This window comes from Hypanus sabinus, chromosome 27 (assembly GCF_030144855.1).
Source record: "Hypanus sabinus isolate sHypSab1 chromosome 27, sHypSab1.hap1, whole genome shotgun sequence".
NCBI classification, from domain to species: domain Eukaryota; kingdom Metazoa; phylum Chordata; class Chondrichthyes; order Myliobatiformes; family Dasyatidae; genus Hypanus; species Hypanus sabinus.
The window spans coordinates 26,985,983-27,010,109 of NC_082732.1; the positions used below are offsets into that span (position 1 = coordinate 26,985,983).

The window sequence follows — 24,127 nt, forward strand, 5'->3', positions numbered from 1 at the left end:
GCCATATGCCTTCTCAACCACAGAGTCAACCTGCACAGCAGCTTTGAGTGTCCTATGGACTCAGACCCCATGATCTCCCTGACCCTCCACACTGCCAAGAGTCTTGCCATTACTACTATATTCTGCTATCACATTTGACCTACCAAAATGAATCACTTCACACTTATCTGGGTTGAACTCCATCTGACACTTCTTAGCTCATTTTTGCATCCTATCAACCGTAACCTCTGACAGCCCTCCACACTATCCACAACACCTCCTATGTTTGTGTCATCAGCAAATTTACTAACCACTTCTTCATCCAGGTCATTTATAAAAATCACGAAGAAAAGGGGTCACAGAGCAGATCCCTGCGGCACACCACCGGTCACCGATCTCCATGCAGAATATGACCATCTACAACCACTCTTTGCCTTCTGTGGGCAAGACAGTTCTGGATCCACAAAGCAATGTCCCCTTGGATCCCATGCCTCCTTACTTTCTCAATAAGCTTTGCATGGGATACTTCGTCAAATGCCTTGCTGAAATCCATATACACTACAACTACTGCTCTACCTTCATCGATGTGTTTAGTTACATCCTCAAAAAATTCAATCTGGCCCGTAAGTCACAAAGGAATCTGACAGAGGTTATGTGAAGGCAGGTAGCAGCTTTGTTTTCATTGATGAAAGAGTTGAGAACTGGGTGCAGAAGGACCAAAAGTAATTTGAGGACAGTTTTTTTTACGCAATGAATGGTGGGGTTTAGATGGTTAGTTATGGAAACATTTTCACTTGCAGTATTCAAAAGAGATGCGTGAAAAGAAAGTAAAGAAAATGCAGTTCTGAAGTGCAAGGACAGAATAGGGGTTATCTGTATTGCCCTAACATGGAGCTAATTTTGATAGACCAAATGTTCTCCTTCCAGAGTGTGATTCTATGCTTCTTGAGCATTCAGTCCTGATAAGAAATTCATGTCATTCATGTTTCGTGCCTGGACTTTGTATTCACCAGGTGAAAGGCAGCTAGTATCGGGACTGAAAACAATTCCGTCAACTGCAGCACGATTTATGAATTAGAAAGAGAATAAAACACCTTCAAAAGATATTCAGGCAAGAACAGTCCAGCTTAGAAACAGTAAACTTCCTGTACAACAGCTTGAATGGTTATTTTGCTGCTGGGTAGATTATTTGAAATTATTTATTAGTCATTGTGTAAAGTTTTGTTTTCTGCTATCTGATCTAATTTCCATTGTGGCCTCTCTCACCTCATTTGCTGGTCTGCTTTGAGTAAAGCTGTAGTTTCCCGTCCTCTGCCCTGAATAATAATCTGAAGTATTCATTCAAGTGCAGTGAATGTCACGGACCTCGGTCATCTCGTTTGCAATCTTTGTGCTGGAAATCATTGCATATCCTGGGAGGTTTTTTATGACGTCAGCCTTAAGCTTCATGATTTGTGCTCGTATAGGTTTTTTTACAACTCAGTGGACAGGAGTGCGAATTGCATCAAGTTCTCATTGTCTTTATCCATTGTTCTGTAGTGTCTGATTTGTTCTTTCTCTTTCTGACTGGGCAGATTTTAATCAGCACTTGTGCAGAGCATACTCCTACACAGCTCACATCATTACCATTCTGTTTTCATTATTAATCTTTTTTTTTGCTATGTGGGGAAGCCAGTGCAAAGGGAGCTGCAGTCAGAGCTGAAGTGAACGCAGTACTGTGTTACTACAATATCAGTAACTGGACCTCATGCTGCGTCTTGAGGTTCTCGGAAGACCCATATCTATTAAAATAGAAACAATGCCCTCTATAAATTCAGTACCATTCATTCAGAACAGTACAAAGTGCTGGATGATTTCCTGGAATACAAGTCGTGAGGACAGAAAGGTTAAAATGAGGCAATACCGAAAGCGGCCGTTTGGCCCATTTTAGAAGAGCTATCCAATAAGACCCACCTCGTCATTCTGCAGATCTACACAAATAAACATCTGTCCTAGTCCCCTTTAAGTCCCATTCCGCCACATTGTAACAACCTGCGGCAAGGTAGCGTCTGCACAACGCTTTACAGTACCGCCAACCCCGGTTCAATTCCTGCTGCTGCCTGTGAGGAGTTTACGCCTTCCTCCCTGTGACCGTGTGGGTTTGCTCTGGGTGCCCTGGTTTCCCCCCACAGTCCAAAGACCACAGACAAACAGGTCATTGTAAAACCGGGGGTTGCTGGCGGTGTGGCCAGAAGGGGCAAAACCTTAATACAGAAATCCACCTGATGCCTTACTACCCGCCTGCACAACCTCTATAACTGCAGCCCTCTATTCTGTAATTAGACATTTGAAATGAAATGATCTGCACTGTACCTCAGCCAATAATATCCAGAAGTAACAGTAAGTTGCTTCATTATATTTTCTCCCTGTCCCTGGTTCAAGCACCATTCACTTCTCTCCCCAGTTACTGATTTTTCTTCCACAGACTTTACCTCAGAAAGTTCAGGGATATCTCTGACACATTTCTGTCTACCTGAGTCATCACAGTTTCTCAGCCTACCCACATAAAAAAGTCTATCATTACCGGGGACCATTTCAGTACATCTCTTCTATATCCCTGGCATCCTAAAGTACACTATCAAATTACACCCTCGGTGGTTCCCTTGTCCATTCACCCCTCCCCACTCATCTCCCTCGAGGCACTTATCCTTGTAAGCACCCAAAGTGCCACACCTGTCCATACGCCTCCTCCACTTAGGGCCCTAAACAGACCTTCCAGGTGAGGCAACTTCACCTGTGATGGGGTTGTCTATTGTGTCTGGTGCTCCCGATGCAGCCCCCTCTGCAACAGTGAGACCCGTTGTAAATTGGGGGTCTGCTTCATCCATCACCTTCGCTCCATCCGCTACAAGTGGAACTTGCTGGTGGCCAAACATTTTAATTCTGATTTCCATTCCTGTTTCGACATGTTGGTCCATGGCCTCCCTCCTCTTGTGCCAAGATGAGGCCAGCCTCAGGGGGGAGAAGCAACACCTTGTATTCCATCTGGGTAGCCTCCAACTCAATGGCATGAGTATTGATTTCTTCTGGTTTTAAAAATTTTTCCTCCCCCCCATTCCCTACTCTGATCTCTTGCCTCTTCCCACCTGCCTATCACTTCTCTCTGAGTCCACTTGTCCAATGCTCAACTCTCTTCTCCGACCAGGTTTCTTCTTCTCCCACCCACCTGGTTTCAACCTCCCCCACGTTTTTATTCTGTTGTCTTTCCCCTTCCTTCTCAGTCCTGGAGAAGGGTCTCGGCTTGAAACGCCGACTGTTTAAATTTCCATAGATGCTACCTGACCTGCTGAGTCCCTCCAGCATTTTGTGTGTGTAACCTGTGATTATTTTTTCAATATTCAGCCTGATTTCCTTATTGTTATGCTCTAAGCCTCAAAATGTCCTTTTTATTAATCTCCTCAATTTGTCTTTCAAGTAAGAACAGAACATGTTGAAATTATCTTAAGGATCAGACCACACACGTGGAGAGAGGAACTTGTGTATTTAATATTCTGGTAAAATTTTGAGTAATAGTGTAAATGTATTGATTAAGCTTTCTTTGTTGTTTAGCAAATGAATTGTGGGTTAAATGTAAAAGTATGCAAATGACCTAGGCCGTTACATCACCATGTGATATGTGTACGTGTTGCTTAAAGTAAACGTGAAGTTAGACTCTCATTCAAATGAGTTTGAACTGCATTTTAAAGATACTGAACTGAAGCCAGCAGATATCCATGTAAGAACATATACTGGAGAGAAGATAACTCCTGTGGGAATAATAGTGAAGTGCAAAAACCAACAAGCCACATTGGGCTTGTATGTGGTAAAAACAGGAGGGCCAGCATTATGGGGTTGTGATTGGCTGAGACCACTACAAGTTGATTGGACATCCCATCCATCATTTGCATGCAACATTGCCTGCAGAAGGGGCAACTGAAAGTGAATTTAAAAGGTTCCTGAATGAGGCTACAACTGTCTTCGTGCTGCGCACCATGTACTGTTGCTGCCAACCTCTGTGTCTCTGGTTGGAAAGCATATCAGACCACGAAGGACCATGCTGTCCAGAGGAATTGTGAAAGTGGCGGAAGCCGTGGTCCGACTACAACGGGCTTTTTGTGGGCAGCAAATCTGAGAAAGCTTCTGATATGTTAATCAGGCAGTTTCTTGTGAAACAATGCTTGATTTTAAGCAGAAAGGAAGTTCAAAGAATTTCAGGAAAGTTGCAAGTGTTTGGCTTTTGTAAGTATGAAGAACCAGAATCTACTCTGTGTGCATTAAGGTTGTTGCATTAACTTCAAGTGGGAGACAATGTAGAACATCGAAATCTACAGCACATTACAGGCCCTTTGGCCCACAATGTTGTGCTGACCATGCAACCTACTCTAGAAAATGCCTAGAATTTCCCTCGGGCATAGCCCTCTATTTTTCTAAGCTCCATGTACCTACGTAAGAGGCTCTTAAAAGACCTGCTTCTTCTACCACCGCCATTGACAGTGTATTCCAACACACCCATCACTTTCTGTGTGAAAAACTTACCCTTGATACCTATTTAAAAGCACTTTAAAACTGTGCCCCCTCGTGTTAGCCATTTCATCCCTCTGGCTATCCATACGATGAATGCGCCTCATCATCTTATACATCTCTATCAGGTCACCTCTCATCCTCTGTCGCTTCAAGGAGAAAAGGCCAAGTTCACTCAACCTATTCTCACAAGGCATGGTCTCCAATCCAGGCAACATCCTTGTAAATCTGCTCTGCACTCTCTCTCTACAGTATCCACATTATTCCTGTAGTGAGGTGACCAGAACTGAACACAGTACATCATGTGGGGTCTGACTAAGGTCTTATATAGCTGTAACTTTACTGCACAGCTCTTGAACTCAATCCCATGGTTGATGAATGCCAACACATCATACACCTTCTTTAACAACACTGTCAACCTGCGCAGCAGCTTCGAGTGTCCTATGGACACGGACCCCAAGATCTCTCAGATCTTCCACACTGGCAAGAGTCTTATCATTTGTATTCTTTCTTCAAATTGGAGCTACCAAAATGAAGCACATCATGCTTATTTGGTTTGAACTCCATCTGCCACTTCTCAGCCCCGTTCTGCATCCTATTGGTGTCCGACTGTAAACTCTGACAAACCTCTACGCTATTCACAACACGCCCAACCAAAAGCAACTTGTAAAATGAAATGCAAAGACCAAAGCCCAGCTGGATGAACGGAAGGCCAAAAAGAAAGCAGTCAATGGAGATATGAAAACAGAGGATTCAACAGGTGATGTTGCAGATGAGGAAACCAAGAGGAGGGGTTTGATCGTAAAGGGAGAGTGAACTAAATGCACCTTCCCAAGATCAAAATGCACATCCTAGAAAGAGGAAAAATGAAAAGAAAGGGGAAGGAGGATGACATGAGTGCTATGGAAATGAATGAGGATAAACAGGAATTTCTTGAGAAATTAGCTAATTCAGAGATACAAGAAACTAGCAGAAAAGGGAAAGTGAGAAAATGAAAAACAAGATGAAAGGAGAGAAGGGAGGATCGAAGAAGATCCAGAAAGAAAAGAGGAAGAAAGTTGTCCAGAGCTGTCAAAACCACTTCCTGCAGTCTCGGTCAACTCCTACAACCACTACAGAGGAGAACCTCAGACTGTGTCACAGCCACAAGTCTCACCTGCCAAGCAGGGTGGCTTCCCTTTACAGCAGAGCTGTAGTGTACTGTGCATATACATTGAGATGCATTCTATATGTTGGAGTTTATAGCTAAGCAGGAAGGAGTGTTGTGTATTTAATATTTCAGTAATATTGTAAATATATAATTTGATTAAGCATTGTGGGTTATATGTAAAAGTATGTAGATGACGTACGTCATCATGCCACCACATGATAATGCATGCACCTCTCACTAAAGTAAGACCCGAGGTCCTGGACCCCTGTCTGTTTCTTGCAATTGTTTTTTGTTTTGGAGTTACAAGTTGTAACAGAAACAGTTACTGTTTCAGAGTCTGGAAAAATGTGGTGTAAAAAGGAAAAGATTAAAATATGCAGAGGAGAGAGGAATAAAACTAAGTACTGTAACGGAGACATGAGATACAAGGGTAGAATGACTAATTAATTCTAAAATCAGATACTCTGTAATCAGACAGAATCCTTGGAAAAGGAAACCGAATTAACATTTCACATCTGTGACCTTTCAACCGCACTGACCTTTCCCCTTCTCTATAGCCCCACCACACCCCACACCTCCCACAACCTCTCTCTGCAATATAGAGCATTTTCACATTTTGCCTTGTTTTACAACATCTGCAATATTTCATTTACGGGCTGTTGAATTCAGAGTTTACATCTGAAAGGATGTAAAGCACCTAATTTGAATCTTTTGAGCTTATCTTAAGCTCTATTGAAACAGTTAAAGGCAGGGATCTCAGACTGGAATGGCTCGAAGAGTTAAAATAAAAGATCATTGTGGCATGAATTGAGTTTTGTTTAACATTTTTAGAGCTGCTTATACTGTGTCGTGATTGTCTGGAACAGCAATAGTTTATTCATTTCTGTAGATGCTGTCTGACCTGCTGAGATCCTCCAGCATTTTGTGTGTGGTGCTCATTTATTTTCAATGTCCCTTGAATTATCTTTCTCATCACACTGTTGCATTTTATATTCTGCTTTATTTTCTACTGACATTAATCATAAGCCTTTTTGTCTTTTATGTGGTCACTCAATATTTTCGCATCGAGGGAGCTCTGACTGTAGGGGTCCTTCCTCGCCTCCTCATTGAACATGTTGGCTCTCTTTATGTGAATAATTGTGCCATCATTTGCGAGTGCTTGATTCCGTTCCAAGTTGGAGAGATCTCCAGAATCTGATTAGATTTGACGGGATGCAGAATGTAGGTTGATATTGTCCGTTGGTCTTGCTTTCAGGGACATATCGAGAGACACTCTGCACATCTGGACACGACACGGTCTGTACTGACTGCCAACGGAACACGTTCAAGGAGGAGTGGAGCAACTCGTATGAGTGCACACGCTGTGTGGGAGTATGCACAGATCGTAAGTCTCTCTCATGTGTGAGTACAAAGCACTGTAAGCTCAGAGACTTGCATTCAGTAGCAAGACAATGACCGATGATGAACAGACAACGTTACAGGAATATTGTCAGATTCAGAACAATTTTCGAAATCTGCCTACTTTAATGACTATTAATTCCCATTCACCACACTTCCCAGCCTCTGAAAGTGAAGACCAGAATCTCTGGAGAGTTGACTCTAATCTAACAGGGTTTGACTTGCTTCAGTGATTCATATTAGCAATGGGAGAATCAGCCAGCATTTCAACCTGTCACTGTTTTGGCGTCCTGCTAGAATACATGTATATGTATTCATGTAGATTGTATCAGGTGTGGTGGATGAGAACAGTATCCATTTATGGAGCTGTCCAGTTCTGAATAGATAAATGGCTGAAATTTGGTAGGGGAGGGAGTGGAGGAATGAGGAGCACAAAGGATTTGAAACAAATTCTAATGTGTGAAGCCCAGGGGGATAGGCCTCATGTTTTCAGTGAACCCATTAATCTGTCACCTTTTTCTTGCTGTCTTCCTGTGTTTTAGCTCTGCGACAAATTCAAAGCTGTACCAAGAAGACAAAGCAAATCTGCGAGTGTAAACCCGGGATGTTCTGCAAAACTCCAAGCAAAGACTACTGCTTGCAATGTTTTGAACACAGCGTTTGCAACGAGGGAGAATACTTGATTATCGCAGGTGTGAATTTTTATCTCCAAGCCTCAACAAGTGTTATCCACAGAGAGGCGGGTTCTAGTGAAGGGCCTCAGGCTGCTTGTAACCACACTAGGAAGTAATTGACAGACGGAAGGCCATAAAGCCTAACACAGGCTTTGACTTTATCCAGAAGGAATCAATAACACAAAGGCAGACTAAATTAGAATAATTGAATAATTCCTGAGAGAGAATAGACTTGGAAACGATTTGGGATCTTGGATTGATATGGAAATATGGAAAACATGATGTCCTGGGCCAGTCCGCATAGTGGACTGTTGATGTCCCCGTCAGGAAACTCAGGATGGATTGTACAGAATTATCGGATTAAGGTCATGATATTTGAGATTTATTTATTTCAGTTCAGGCTGAAAGAAGAGCACTTCATCCTTCAATCACTTGTGGATTTGTGATTAATTTTTAGAATTTCATATTTCTTTGCTCCTAATTTATTCCAAAGCAGTAGCGGGTAAACACTCTGCTCTTCCCAATTGCAGCTGTCTAGGTCCATTGTTTTGTTGTTTGTCCTATTAAAAACCTTACATATCTGTTCTCTACTTGCTTTGTATTGTGTTGTGTGCTTATTATGTAGCTTGTCACATGCGCAGGTAAAGGCAAAGGGAATAAGTAGCGTCTTCTTGCTTATTTCATGCAGGTTGGGACCGGTGGAGGACATGTCTTTTGCTGACTGCTGAATAATGCTTAGCTTATGCCTGGGTGCACTTAAGTTTTAATGCTTCAAGATTGTATGTTTGCTAACTGCTAATAAAGGGTTTGACTTTTGGAGCAATCATTGGAGCTGAGGACACAGCAAGCAAGCATAATGACTCCGTAGCGGTTGCAGGCTGGCGACAGTTGTTTTATTTTGGTTTAGTTTTTCCGCTACAAACTCCCTCACCATCTTCCCTTTCAGACTTTGCCTTTAGCTAACAAGCGGAAAATTGAAATTGCTGGAAATGTGAAATAAAAAAACCAAAATTGGCAGAAATCACCTGCGGAGCTGCCAGCTTCCGTGGAGGGTAAAACTTGCATTTTAGTTGTATTCCTCTCTTCTTATTTAGCCTCCGTATACGCTCAATACCCCATTGTATCTCTAGTAGTAGGCAGCCGTCGATCCCAGGGGATCATTGGTTTTTGCCTCTGGTGGACTCTCTCCAGAGCACAAGCCTGGACGGGAAGATTTGAAGAACAGGCTACTGCCCATGCAGCAGGTTCCCCCTCTCCAAGTCACTGATGTAGTCCAAGGGAAGGGTGAGCACCGATACAACTTGACACCAGTGTTGTCACAGAGGTTGCCAGAGTGAAGTTGTAAACATCAAACTGCCTTAGGGACCCTGGCTCCAGATTTCTTCCTGGGGGTTTACTCCCAAAGCCTGTCCCATAGGTGGGTGGGTATGGCCGCAAGGCAACAGAGGTTTAAAATCATTGTTTTCCTTCTCCTAGGCGGGCTGGCGTCCAACGTCTGATGAGCCCCACCTTCCTAAAGCATCTGGTTTTGAGGCGCCAGTGTTCCGCCTTTGCCCTTTCTCTTGTCAGTAGAAACAGTTCTGCCGGGCCTAGTAGTTAAGCCACCCCTGCAGGCCAAGAGTTGGCCTAGGTTGCCATTTGGAGCATTTTATAGGTAGTGGGAGTTTATCCCCACTACCACCCCTGGCTGTGGCAACCTTAGGAACCATTTATCTCTAATTCAGCAAGAAACTTGTGGACCTGAACTTTAATTCAGCTAGAAACCCATGGACCTGAACTCGAATTCAGCTAGAAACCTGTGGACCTGATCTTGAATTCAGCTAGAAACCCATGGACCTGATCTCGAATTCAGCTAGAAACCCGTGGACCTGATCTCGAATTCAGCTAGAAACCCATGGACCTGATCTCCAATTCAGCTAGAAACCCATGGACCTGATCTCCAATTCAGCTAGAAACCCATGGACCTGATCTCTAATTCAGCTAGAAACCCATGGAGCTGAAGTGTTAACTTCCTTCATCTCCACAGAAGGTAACCTAGTCATTGAGTGTTACCAGATTATCCTGCTGCCTCATTGCTCAACTGACCCCACTTTTGGAGATTCTGCAGTTCAAGTTCTCAGTATCTGATTGTTTTTTCTATTATTTGTGCTACGGTGTGCCCCCCTTTGTTATATGTGCTTTTTCATGGATTCCATTGTATTTGTTAGAACATTTATCAAAGGCTTAGTGCAGAATTTTTTTTTCCCTGTGCATTGTTAGTTGAGTTTAAGATTAACTAATCAACTCAATTTCAGGAAGCAAATGCAATGATTATATTTCATCTCCTCACCTTTGTGCTTCTCTACCAGGAAATGCCACAAAGGACAATGTTTGTGGACCCTGCCCAGAAGGCACATTCTCAAGTAAGAAGTCTGTCTCCACCAAGTGCCAGCCATATGTTAAGTAAGTGCAAGTTATTGATCATTTGCAGCCAGTTACTCTGCCTCTGCTTGGGGTCACATCCCAGAGGCAGAGGGCTCTTGCAGGAGGAAGGAGCAAAGGATTTGAAAGGTCTCTTTGCTGAGGTATTCTTTATGGGCTGTGTAGCTGCCACGATTATCTTCAATTCACTTTTCTCAGGGTAGGGTAACATTCCTGATTACCATCCAAGTGGGAAGTCTTAGTAAAAGATTTGTTCTTGGGGAGTAGTTACCCTGGGGGAGGAAGACAGGACTTGCTGGACAATAAGAGAGAAAGGTCCGCCATGTGCTTCTTCCACTAGTTTTGGCCCAAGCTGCAACTGTGATTGACATAACACTGTAATCTATCAAAGATCTGTAACAGATCGAGAATCTGATCTGGAAGGGAACTGTGGGGCCCTTCGGTGCAAAACCACCCATTTCTTTCAGCATGTTGCTTTTCTCCCCAGAGATGAAGTAGCCAGTAGGGGATACAAAGAAGAAATTGTTTGATATAGTCAGTATAAATGAATAAACATGCCAACATTAGAGATATAGTCATACTGATAAGAAATTTACCTTCACCCTGCTCTTTCTACATTCCATTGCTCATGTACTAGATCCAAAATTTGAAAGATAGGTTTTTCTAAATTGCATCTGACAAGATCAATATTTGTTCTGGCTTCTCTCTCTATCCCCAGAGCTAGTCTCATTGACATGGTGCCTCCCTTCCTTTTTGGATCCATTGTTCTGGGCGAGGTGGAGCAGCTGGTCATGGCAGGCGTCACCTCTTCCCCTTGGGATAGCGGGTAAACTGCTCCTCGCCATTCTCCCCCTCTGGTGAGAACGTGTCCGATTTACCATCCAGTCCCGCCGCCCTGATGAACATGTTATTTGTTCTCTTCTGAGATCTCCGTCCTTCCTATTGCACGGTGATAGCAGTGCACAGTGTTCCAGTGCAGCCATGGCAACGACGACAATAAACGTAGAAGAACGTGGCACAGGAGTGGCCCCTCATCCAACTATGCCTGTGCCAAGCTACACTAATCCCCTCTGCTAGCACATGGCCCATCCTCCTCTATTCCATGCTTGTTCACGTGTCTCTTTAAATGCTCCTTAAACTTTGCTTCTAACACCTCCCTTACCATTCCCTCCGGCAGCACCTTCCAGCTGCCCGCTACTCCGTGTTTTCAAAAAACTTCCCATGTGTGTCTCCTTGGTTCTGGGAGAAGCAGGTATTTCAGAATCAGGTTTAGTATCACGGTCTTCACTCATTCTCCGTGATGCTCATCTTCAGGACTCTGAAGCAATGAAGACTGTCCCGGCCTCTGTGCTCCATGCCCCCTACTATGAACTGATAGATGAGGCATTGGGCCTACCGTGGGGCTTTTGCCCCCTTTCTCTTGTGCATTGAGCGTTGGTCGGTTATTTTAAGTCTTTTTCTTTAATTGGGTTCTTTTGGGTTTCTTGCTTCGTGGCTCCCTGTGAGCAAACAAATCTCAAGGTTGATAATAAACGTACTTGAATCTTGAACCTTACATGATGTGAAATTTATGGGTTTGCCGTAGCAGTGCAGTGCAAAGGCATAGAGTTACTATAAATTACTAAGTAAATAGGAGGGGCAAAAAAGAAAGGAATAACGGGTAATATTCAAGTTGTTAAATCATGGTCCATGGATGATTTGAAAGTCTGAGGGCAGTGAGGAAGGTGCTGGTTTTGAATCATTGAATGTGAGTTGTGATTGCTTGTCGTAATAAGAAGAGGGCGTATTCTGGACGGCGAGTGTCCTTAGTGATGGGTGCCACCTTCTTGAGGCACTGTTCTCAATGGTGGGAAGCACCATGCCCGTAAACGAGCTGGCTGAGTCTGCACCCCCTTTGCAGCGTCTTGTAACCCTGTGCATCGGAGCTTCCATTTCAGGCGATGGCACAGTGCTCTCCACTGTACACCTGTGGAAATCTGCAAGAGTCGTCGGTGACATACCAAATCTCGTTGAGCTGCTAACAAAGTGGAGCCACTGGTGTGCGTCAGTGTGATGGCCCAGGTAGATCCTCTGAGATGTTGACACCAATGGACTTAATGCTTCACACTTTACAAGCCCGCAATGAAGACTGGTGTATGTTCTCCTAATTTCCCCTTCCAGAAGTCCATTATCAATTCTTCAGTATTGTTGATAGTGACGGTGCAGTTGCTGCCACAGCAGCAGTCCACTAGCTGGTCTGTGTCACCCCTGTATGCCCCTTTCATGCCACATGAGATTTTAACAACAGCAGTGTTATTTGTGAATTTATAGACCGTATTTGAGCTGTACATAGCCGCACAGTCATGAGCGTGAAGAGGGCGTGGAGCAGTGGGCTAAGCACATGACCTTGAGGTCCGCCTTCATCAATTTTCAATGAGGATCTGTTTTTACCAATCCATGTCCCCGGTCACTTGCCAGATTAAGTGTTATTTGGTTGAACTATTTGGCTGACATCTTTACAAATGTTATAGCACTTTCAAGCATTTCCCTCATTGTGAAGTACTGAAGACACAGAAAGTTTTGTGCAAAAGTTCATTGTTTTAGAGAGAAGACAGAGAAAATAGAGGTGGCAGGCACACGGATGTCTGATGATGTGGGGCCATCATAACACTAGCTCACCTCACCTGCTCACTCACCTTCCCATCCCCTTACACCATCCCTACCCTTTCCTTGAGTCAGCCACTGGAATACAGCCCATTTAGTCTAACCCTTCAAGCCTTGCACTTCTCTAGTTTCAAGATATTTTGGCGCTGACATCATGGCTTTGATGTTTGAGGATAAGATTTGCATCACATTTCCATTTACCATCCACAACTTTTCTCTTTGTCTGTTCACTCTCAAGATGTGCCAAATTGTTGAAAAAAGGCACAGCAACTACGGATGCAGTGTGCGACAATTCCTTCAGCCCAGAAGCCACTACGCTCAAGACTGGCATGAGCAAGTTGAACTTGTCCAAGGCATCCACATCTTCACCAGTGCAACTTCTGACCACTCTGAGGGTAGATCATCTGACAACGTTATCCACTCCCGCAGGAAATAGTAAGTCAACTTAGAGTTTCTCTCTGAACTTGAAAGCTAATCCTCATACCTACCTGCATCCCCTCCTTACCTGCTTTCCTCCCTCCCCATCTGCCTCCTGGCTATTCTTGTGCAGGACACTGGCAGTCTGAAGTAAATTCCAACTCCTTTCCTGCTTGTCTGCAATCAGCCATTGTCAAATAGCTAAAGTGATTAATTAAAGGACAGAGGGACACGGAGAAGACGTGCATTCGAGGCTCACTGTTCCGGGGAAGACTTCTTCCAGGAAGAGTTTGACCCGGTGGAAGCAAATGAGCAAAGAGCTTGAAGCAGAATCTGCAAAACACAAACCGTGATTGGAATAAACTTGCTAAGTTTTAAGAACTTCCTCAAACCAAGCGTTCGTGTATCACTAAAATGGCATTTTGAGATAAAGTTCAAAATAAATAAATCCCAGGGGTATGAATGGCGTTTGTCCATGGGTGCTGAGTGTGAGAATTGTGGGGCTCTGACACAGGAGACAGTGAAGTTACGTCGGCCGCAATGCAGTTACATTGGAAACAGACTGCTAAAAGGCACTTGAGTTGGTTGTCCTTGGCTGTCCATCCTGTTTATTTTCCTCTAAGCATACTTGTTTTTACCTCTGCTTTCCTCTTTTTTCATTTTCCTCTCTGCCTCAGTCTCTGTTCAGTTCTGTCTTCTCTACTTCTGCTTGACTTAATGTGACGCAGTCCCTTTTGGTATCTCCATATGCCTCATCTTTCTCTCTGTCTGCCACTCACTTGCTTTTCCAGTCTCCTTTTCTCATTCGCTTTCTTTCCCTGCCTATTGCTTGTGTGCCCAGTTTCTCAAGTGCATGTTGCACGCCTCTTCCTTGCACACTTCTGCCTCTCTCTTCTTTTGCACGTGCATCAGGTCTCCTGCCGTTCTCTCTCTAACTCTCTGTGTAGGTTCCCTCTGGCTATCTCTCTCTCTCTCTCTCTGGCACATTAGAGATCTGCCAATTGTCACTTTCTTTTCCCCTACCCTCCCCCCCATGCTCTGTGTCTGTCTCTCAGACACTTTAATCTGATGCCTGCTTTTGGTTTGTTACAGAACAGATGGTTAATCTGCTTCTGCCAGTCGGACTGTCCCTTGCACTTGTGCTGATACTTGTCATTTCCAGTTTGCTGTTCCGCCGGAAGAATTATTTCAAAAGTCTACTCTTGTCCAACAGAGCCAAAGGTAAGGACATTCCTGCCCCAGCTCTCACTCTTCCCTCTCTTCACTTCATCTCTTTTCATCAAAGGATGGCCCTTGCTTGGACCTCACCACCTAATTGAATTGAATTGACTTTATTTCTTACATCCTTCACATACATGAGGAGTAAAAACCTTTACGTTACATCTCTGTCTAAATGTGCAATGTGCAATCATAGTAATTTATAATAAATAGAACAGTCAATGTAATATAGAGTACACTCAAAACAGTGTGAGTTCATCAGTCTGATGGCCTGGTGGAAGAAGCTGTCCCGGAGCCTGTTGGTCCTGGCTTCTATGCTGTGGTACCGTTTCCCGGATGGTAGCAGCTGGAACAGTTTGTGGTTGGGGTGACTCAGATCCCCTATGATCCTTCGGGCCCTTTTAACACACCTGTCTTTGTAAATGTCCTGAAACATGGGAAGTTCACACCTACAGATGCGCTGGGCTGTCCGCACCATTCTCTGCAGAGTCCTGCGATTGAGGGAGGTACAGTTTCCATACCAGGCAATGATGCAGCCAGTTAGGAAGCTCTCAATTGTGCCCCTGTAGAAAGTTTTTAGGATTTGGGTCCCATACCAAACTTCTTCAACCGTCTGAGGTGAAAGATGTGCTGTTTTCACCACACAGCTTGTGTGTGAGGTCCTTGGTGATGTGGATGCCGAGAAACTTAAACTTGTTCACCCTCTCAGTCCCAGATCCATTGATGTCAATAGGGGTTAGCCCGTCTCCATTCCTCCTGTAGTCCACAACCAGCTCCTTTGTTCCTGCGACATCAAGGCATTTCATCTCTTTTTATCAAAGGATGTCCCTCAGACCTCGCACCCCCCACCACCTTCTCAACCTTACCTCCCTTGAGCCTCAATACCTATTCCCAGTCATCACTTCCTAATTTTAACGTGTGGATTTGACACTTTTCTTGTTGCTACCACTGAACAGGAGGTATGGACACCTGAAGCCCCACACTATCAGATTCAGAAACAGCTACTTTCCTATAACCAGCCTTTCTCTACACAACCCTCACCCTGCTTCAGCAACTGAACACTGTGGACCATATCGTATTGTCTTTTCTTTAACGGACTTGTATAATTTACGTTCCCTATGTTGTCGGGAGTGCTGGAGAAAGCGTGTGCCTGGAACCCAGCATATTTGTGCATATGGCAACCAACTGGACCCCTTTCCTATCTGAAATATCTTCATTTGGGCTTTTCAGCCAGATTTGTCTCCTTTACTTGTCTGTGTTGAGAGGGGACCTTCAGAATCAACGCGAATTCTCACTCAGCACCACTAATCAGAGATCCTCTCTGTGCACCCACCAGGTTCCATCTATATCATGAGCCCTCGCACAGTGTACGTGGGAGTGGAAACCAGCGATTGTGTCAGCTCCGGTCAGCAGGACCCCATTGTTAAACCTCCGGAGTCCCTCATCCCCTTTCCTCAGCAGGAGTCGATGAAGTCTTTGAGTATAGGAGAGAGCCATGTCTTCCCAGTGGAGGAGGAGGGGAAGATCTTCCATGAGCCGATGCCAGCAGCCGACTGCTAACAGCTGGAATAAGTTCAACTGGCAAAGATTGTGGATATCGGCAGCTGATGTCGGACACAGATGGCAGTGCTGATCTTACTGAAGTGCTTGAGGAAAAATTACCAATCTTATTATATAATTGAACAACAAACTCAAGCACACTGACTCAGAACGGGGAAGATTTTCTGGTATTTATGTAACTATTGTCTTCTTGCTGGCTGTGAGGGATCTTTGCTGCTTAAAGGGACCTGCACTGGAGATCAGCTCCCTAGTAATGGGAGAAACCGGCGACGCAGGAATACTACCGTACTCAGATGTAGAAGGATTTTTCATTGCTGTTTCTGAAACTATTTTGTTTTACCGGTCAGGGTTGTTAGCCCTGAGCCGAACATGGAGGACCGGTGGACCACTCTCAGTCTGACCTCCGCCCTTTGACCTGTTTGGGATGGGTGACCCTACCAAGAGCCAAAGCATAAAGTCCTGACTCCAGCCAACATAGCTCTCCGGGTCATTGAGGACCGTAGGCCTCCAGACCCAATGACAAGTTCGTGGTCATCTTGGAGGGTCTTCTTGTATAAGACACCAAAAGTCTGAAATACTTAACCATGAATTTTTGTCTGAATATATTGAATGTTGTTGATGGATAACTGGTAACAAACAGAAATTAAAGGCTAGCCAGAATGGGTTCAGAAGTGAGGTGGGCTTTTCTTGTGGAACATTTTCTTTGGAGCTGGGGAAGATTTTGTTGGTTGAGAACACGTGTAATTTTATTATTTTATTCTGTTATACGCTGTGACATTGTCAAATCAAGCTGTCCTCAAATGTCTTGTAAATTCTTCTGATCATTTAGCTGGATTGTGGATTGAATTTTTAGAAAAGATTGGATACTTCTTGGCTTCAAATAACTTTGCAGAAGGCAAGTAGTCTATTTTACTCTCATATGTAATTACTTACTGCCCCTTACGCCATTGGCCTTTGGGGCAGCAATGGAAGTCCTCCATCTCTGCCAGTGTTTACTGCTTCCTTCATCATGCCAGTATCTTCCTCTCGGTTTTCACTACTGTCAGTCACACAAGTACTGTGTGGAAGCTCGGATGTAGAAGGATTCCTCGTTGCTGTTTCCGTAACAATTTTGTTTTACCAGTCAGGGTTGTTAGCCCTAAGCTGCACCCCCGAAACTGGAGTACTGGTGGACCACTCCTAGTTTGGCCTCTACCCTTTGACCTGTTTGGGATGGGTGACCCTCCCAAGAGCCAAAGCATAAAGCCCTGACTCCAGCCAACATAGCTCTCCGGGTCATTGAGGCACGCAAGCATCCAAACCCAGCAAAGGTTGTGGCCCTTTCGGTGGTCATATGTAAGTGCTGAGACAGAAATTGATTAAAAAAACAGAACTTTGCCAGGTCTAGAGTTTGAAGAGTTGGTTAAGTTGGTTGGAGTTATACCCTTGGTCCTGTAGCTCAGTGGTTCTGGTTTAATGGCGGAATTAATGCCCAGATGAAATTGTTGTGGACTTTGTCACAGATTCGGGACAGTTTGTCATGACGCTGGGCATACTCCTGGTTTGAGGGAGATGTTTGTGAAATTGGTCATGTCCATAGTCAGAGGAAGCTGATCAAGGATTTCAGTCAGACGCTCAGGCTGATCAAGCTAACATAGGCTCTGTAATGTCGCTCACCAAGGATTCAAAACGTTAGCTTCGATCTGCAGCATCTTCAGTAGAAGAAAGGCACAGCCTGAAGAGGACAAGCTCAGGACCTGAGTCTAGTCAGTGAGTGCAGTTATCAGGAATCTCCTGATAGCACAGTCGTGGCATCAGACATCATCCCTGCAATTCTGCTCTGTGGTCCTGTTTGTACCAAGGCTGTGATGAGGTCTGGAGCTGAATGCTTATAGTGAAACACAACTTGAGCATTGGTGAAAAGTTTATAGGTGAGTAATTGTCACTTAATACCTTCTATCACATTAGAGTCAAAACTCTATAGGAACATACTGCACAAACACAAGCCTCTGACCCCTCATATTTATTCTGCTGTTATATCTAAGTGTACTAAGCTCAGTTACCTGTCTTAGATCTGTAGCCTTCTATGCCTTTGTACAGTACTAATGTAGGTTTTTCTGTCATCTCCCTCTGAACCTCATCTGTGAGCCAATAATACCCCCTCAGATCCTCTACGTACTCACTTCAAACTTGTGTCCTTTTCTCTTTGGCACCCCCACCATGGGAAAATAAATTACTGCATACCTTATCCACCTCCCTTATAATTTTATGCACCTCTCTGCCCCAGGGAAAACAAACCATGCCTGTCCAGTCTCTCCTTATGGCTGCAAGGCTCAAATCCCAGCAACACCCAACTGGGTTTCCTCTGCATCTTCTCCAGCACAGCCTTGAAATGATGGGGGAGAGAAAAACGGACAAAGATGAAGTAAAGTCACAAGAAGTGCAGATACACTACTGGAAATATAGAGGCATGAGGAGATATCAGTGGGCTGGCTGGTGGTGTGGTGGCATCGGCACTGGTATCTGAGGCAGACAGTCCTGAGTTCGAATCTGGCCAGGTCCCAACCTGGGCAGCAGAAGTAATCTGTGCAGAAGAAAGGCCTGGCATCTACTACTGTATGTACCACAAAACTCGATGGACAGTTACCCATAGGTTCTTCAATCACTCAACCCCTTTACCCAAGGTAAAGATGATGATGTGGATATCTCAAAATTTGCCAATAACACCCAACTTAGAAGTGTGGTAACCAGGGAGAATGTGTCCAGCAGGACACAGATATGTTCACAAAAGTGACTAAGTAGAAGAAGAAATTTAACGGAGAAATGTGAGTTTTATAAAGTACATGCACAAACAGAGGTGAAGCGTTCACAGGCATGAACCTGTCAAAGTGCCGGATCATGTTAGCACAGTACATGAGGACCTGGTCTTCAGAAAGAAGTATTGAGGGAAGTTGGTTGGACCTTTAAGCAAGCTCTGGTTAGACCACAACTGAACTATTACATTTGGTACTGGTTATCAACTTTTAGAAAGATATGGAGGTCCTTAAGAGGTGCAGGAAAAATCTTACAAAATCATTCAAGGCATGGATTTTACCACATAGTTTGGAGAAATTGAGATGCTGTATGATGTTCCCCCGTGACTCCATCCTCCCTCTCCCCACGCCGTCAACTCGTATTTCTTTCCCCACTGATACTGCCTGAAATTTTTAGATTTCTATCATCTAATTCTTCGCTTTAGTGTTGAGAACGTTAGACAGGGGTGTAAAAGATTATGAGAAGTGGCTGAGGGCACATGACATGCTTGCCTTCATAGGTTGGAATATCAAAGTTGGGACATTTTGTTGCAACTTTCCAAAACAATAAACTAGCCGGTGGTGTAGTGGCATTAGCACCCGCCTTCAAGCGCAAATTCAAGTTCGAATCCGGCCAGCTTAAAAAAAACAGTAAACGTTAGGCTGAACAGGGCCGTTAACTGCAACTCACAGATGGAAAATGAAACGAACACTGCAGCTGAAAGAAATATAAAATGAATACCGCTAGTCTTCAGAACCAGTTAACTCGACAGTCCAAGGCCGAATGCGGGCAGCGAAATGTTGCTGTGCTTTTCTCAAATCTCGACAAGCACTGCGAAGAAAAGGAGGGTGTTAAATACCATCACAATGAAATAAATAATTAGCTGATACGCGCATATTCATGAGCACAGTTGCCCTATCTGCTGCGCTGCTGAATCTGAGGTAGTAACAACGCTTTCCATCCGTACTGGGTTGAGAGTGCAGTTAGCACACTCGGCCTGTAAAAAGCAGATAAAATGCTACAGGAGGCCGCCCAAAGCCCCAGAAGGTGCGATGAGGAACGAATATAAAACATTGTTTGGACCACCCTTGAGCTATTCTGTACTGTTCTGGTCACTAAAGTATAAGAATGTTGTAGTTTAGCTTGAAAAGTGCAAGACGGTTCACCTGAATGTTGCTTGGATTGGGGGATTTGTGTTATGGAGAAAGATAAGGTAGATTGGACTTGTTTTCCCTGGAGTGAAGGAGACCTGATAGAGGTCTATAAGAGGGGTAGATAACGTAGATAGTCAGAAATCTTAATTTTATTGTTTTATTCTGTTATACTTACATCAGTTATGCTGTGACATTGTCTTTTTGCCTCGTTAGGAGCATCAAAAAAGGAGTGTAAAATTTTTAAGATGAGATGGGGTTTTTAAAGGGGATTTGAAGGGAAAGTTTCTTTTGCACAGAAGATGGTTGATATCTGGAACTCGCGGCCAAAAAAGGTGGTGGAGTCAGTTACAAATCACTATGTTTAACAGACATTTAGGTAGGCAAGGCGTGGGAGGGCGTTGATGCAGGCAAAGAGAATCAGTGTATAGGAACAAAGGGCCCAGTTCAGTGTAACTGTGTTACCTTGAGGTTCAGTTAAGGGAGAAAGAGAAGTGTTTTTCCTGTCCGCTGATGGTACAGGCACTTGAGGAATCATAGATTTAAAGATCTGGTCGCAAAATAAGCTGGAAACCAGGGAGAACTATCTTGCATTAGGGCCACTCACCACTTGGAACTCACTGCCTGTGAGGAAACAGAGGCAAGCAGTTTTATCAGAGGATGTGGCAGCCTCTGGTGTTGTGATGGTCCTTGGGCTCTGTAAGTAAATCTCTGAAAACCTTAAAGTGAGCAGAAATTACAGGCGTCAGAAATAAGAAGGCACAGTACTTCCATAATTTTTGTGACACCCAACCTTCCTAATGCAGCTAATGTGTCTGTTAGGCCACATGGAGACTGGAGATGAGCACCTGATTGGTTTGCACGTCAGAGCGACATTACAACTAGACAACTGTAACTTTTGATTGAAAAAAAAACAGCAGTTGGATTGTATTTGTAAATTTGTTAATTGTACAGCTCCAAGTTGAGAGGGAAGAGATGCAGTAAAGCTCCACGCCGCCGGGACTCGTGTATCCGCTGCCAGATTCTTGTTAACAGCGCCCTCTATTGGAAGAGTGGGTGAATGGAAGCTCTACCAAAATTAGAACCATCACTTGTACACTTGATACAGACCAAACATCACACAGTGTATTGAAGTACAACCAAGTCAAACAATAACAGAATGCAGAATAATGTGTAACAGCTACGCAAAGTGCAGTGAAAGCAAACCATAAGCAACACACACACAATGCCGGTGGAACGCAGCAGGCCAGGCAGCATCTATAGGGAGAAGTACTGTCGACGTTTCGGGCCAAGACCCTTCGTCAGGACTAACTTTAAGAAGAGATAGTAAGAGATTTGAAAGTGGGAGAGGGAGGGGGAGATCCAAAATGATAGGAGAAGACAGGAGGAGGTGGGGTGAAGCTAAGAGCTGGAAAGGTGATTGGCAAAAGGGATACAGAGCTGGACAAGGGAAAGATCATGGGACAGGAGGCCTAGGGAGAAAGAAAGGGGGAAGGGAGCACCAGAGGGAGATGGAGAACGGGCAAAGAGTGATGGGCAGAGAGAGAAAAAAATAATAAATAAATAAATAAATAAATAGATAGCTAGATAGATAGACAGACAAAAAAATAAATAAGGGATGGAGTAAGAAGGGGAGGAGGAGCATTAACGGAAGTTAGAGAAGTCAATGTTCATGCCATCAGGTTGGATGCTACCCAGATGGAATATAAAGTGTTCCTCCAGCCTGAGAGTGGCTCCATCTTGACAGTAGAGGAGGCCATGGATAGACATATCAGAATGGGAATGGGACATGGAATTAAAATGTGTGGCCACTGGGAGATCCTACTTTCTCTGGTGGACAGAGCGTAGGTGTTCAGCGAAACGGTCTCCCAGTCTGCGTCGAGTCTCACCAATATATAAAGGGCCACACCGGGAGCACCGGACGCAGTATACCACACCAGCCGACTCACAGGTGAAGTGTCGTCTCACCTGGAAGGACTGTCTGGGGCCCTGAATGGTGGTGAGGGAGGAAGTGTAAGGGCAGGTGTAGCACTTGTTCCGTTTACAAGGATAAGTGCCAGGAGGGAGATCAGTGGGAAGGGATGGGGGGACGAGTGGACAAGGGAGTCGCGTAGGGAGCGATCCCTGCAGAAAGCAGAAAGAGGGGGGAGGGAAAGATGTGCTTGGTAGTGGGATCCCGTTGGAGGTGGAGGAAGTTATGGAGAATTATATGTTGGACCTGGAGGCTGGTGGGGTGGTAGGTGAGGACAAGGGGAACCCTATCCCGAGTGGTGTGGTGGACGGATGGGGTGAAGGCAGATGTGCAGGAAATGGGAGAGACACGTTAGAGAGCAGAGTTGATGGTGGAGGAAGGGAAGCCCCTTTGTTTAAAAAAGGAAGACATCTCCTTCGTCCTGGAATGAAAAGCCTCATCCTGAGAGCAGATGCGGTGGAGACGGAGGAATTGTGAGAAGTGGATGGCATTTTTGCAAGAGACAGGGTGGGAAGAGGAATAGTCCAGGTAGCTGTGAGAGTCCGTAGGCTTATAGTAGATATCAGTAGATAAGTTGTCTCCAGAGATAGAGACAGAAAGATCAAGAAAGGGGAGGGATGTTTCTGAAAGGGACCAGGTAAATTTGAGGGCAGGGTGAAAGTTGGAGGCAAAGTTAATGAAGTCAATGAGCTCAGCATGTGTGCAGGAAGCAGTGCCGATGCAGTCACTGATGTAGCGAAGGAAAAGTGGGTGACGGATACCCATATAGACTTGGAACATGGACTGTTCCACAAAGCCAACAAAAAGGCAGTCATAACTGGGACCCACGCAGGTGCCCATGACTACACCTTTGGTTTGGAGGAAGTGGGAGGAGCCAAAGGAGAAATTATTAAGAGTAAGGACTAATTCTGCTAGATGGAGGTGAGTGGTGGTAGAGGGGAATTGGTTAGGTCTGGAATCCAAAAAGAAGCGGAGAGCTTTGAGACTTTCCTGGTGGGGGATGGAGGTATATAGGGACTGGACATCCATGGTGAAAATAAGGCGGTAGGGGCCAGGGAACTTAAAATCTTTGAAAAAGTTCAAAGCCTGAGAAGTGCAAACCACAAGTGCAAGGTTGTGAGGTCAAGAGTCCATTTTTATCCTACTAGAGAGCCGTCCAATAGTCTTGTATCAATGGAGCAGAAGCTGCCCTTGAGCCTGGAGGTACGTGCTCTCATGTGTTTGTATCTTCTGCTCAATGGCCCCATTGATGTAGACAGGAGCATGTGCACCCCCACCCTTTCCTGAAGACAATAGCCAGCTCTTTTGTTTTGCCTGATACTGAGGGAAAGGTTGTCGTCATGACTTTGTGTGACTAAGTGCTCCATTTCCTTCCTCTTCTCCGACTCCTGGTTATTTGAGTATCAAACTTTTAGCTGGAGTTACAACAGAATGTGGCCATGCATTCATGTGTGTGAAGGGAATAGATTACGGGGCTGGGGACACAACCTTCTGGATCACTGGTGTTTGGAGTATTCGTGGTTGAGGTATTGCTACCTGTCCCTACTGGTTTGCTGTCTAGTAGTCAGGAAGTCAATGATCCAGTTGCAGAGGGAGGTGTTGACTCCCAAGGTCCAGATGTTGCTTGGAGGTCGAGCTGTAGACTAACATTGTTGGCACACGTTTTAACTGCTGAACCTTGAGTACTGATTTAACACTATTTGCATACTTTGAATTATGCGGTTATCATAATCTCCCCAGAGCAGATCATGCAATGTTACGTGGCTGCTATGAGCAACTAGTGAGCAATGTTCCCTCTAATTCTTAATAGTATGCGCAAAAATCTTACATTGTGCAAACTTTTTTTCCTGTGACAAAAGTATGTGCGCACTAAATGCACACATGGGCCAGTTTATGTCGGTTTACAAAATATTTGACATAAAACTGCACAGCATAATAACAAAATAACATAGCAGATAACATGGTTTCATCGACTGCTAACATGTGAAAATCTGCTGGTGCTATTTCTTCAAACATGTCTTTCTGAACAATATAGTTGATAGTCTCCAGAAATTCGCACGCATAATTTTTGCTTCGCCAGCTGTCTGGAAGTTGAAGATACTTTTTTATATGTTCATTAATGTGTTGAACTGAATGTAAAGAGTTATTCATTTTAACAGCTAACAACACACTGTTGATAAGAACTTTGATCTCCTCTGGGTCTGATTGTTTCCGCCCTCACTCATCAGCACTC

General features: G+C 44.4%; 1 protein-coding gene across 2 annotated transcripts in view; it reads left to right on the forward strand.

Moving 5' to 3' along the window:
* The window catches only part of LOC132382152 (tumor necrosis factor receptor superfamily member 1B-like), a 31,305-nt gene extending 14,502 nt beyond the window's left edge, over positions 1 to 16,803 (forward strand). For both annotated transcript variants that reach the window (XM_059952060.1, XM_059952061.1), the window contains exons 3-8: positions 6,924 to 7,052; positions 7,609 to 7,758; positions 10,089 to 10,182; positions 13,043 to 13,239; positions 14,314 to 14,442; positions 15,776 to 16,803. In XM_059952060.1, coding sequence (XP_059808043.1) covers positions 6,924 to 7,052; positions 7,609 to 7,758; positions 10,089 to 10,182; positions 13,043 to 13,239; positions 14,314 to 14,442; positions 15,776 to 15,999 — 923 coding nt within the window. In that variant the 3' untranslated portion in view covers positions 16,000 to 16,803. The remainder of the gene's footprint in view (positions 1 to 6,923; positions 7,053 to 7,608; positions 7,759 to 10,088; positions 10,183 to 13,042; positions 13,240 to 14,313; positions 14,443 to 15,775) is intronic.
* Positions 16,804 to 24,127: the final 7,324 nt, after the last annotated feature.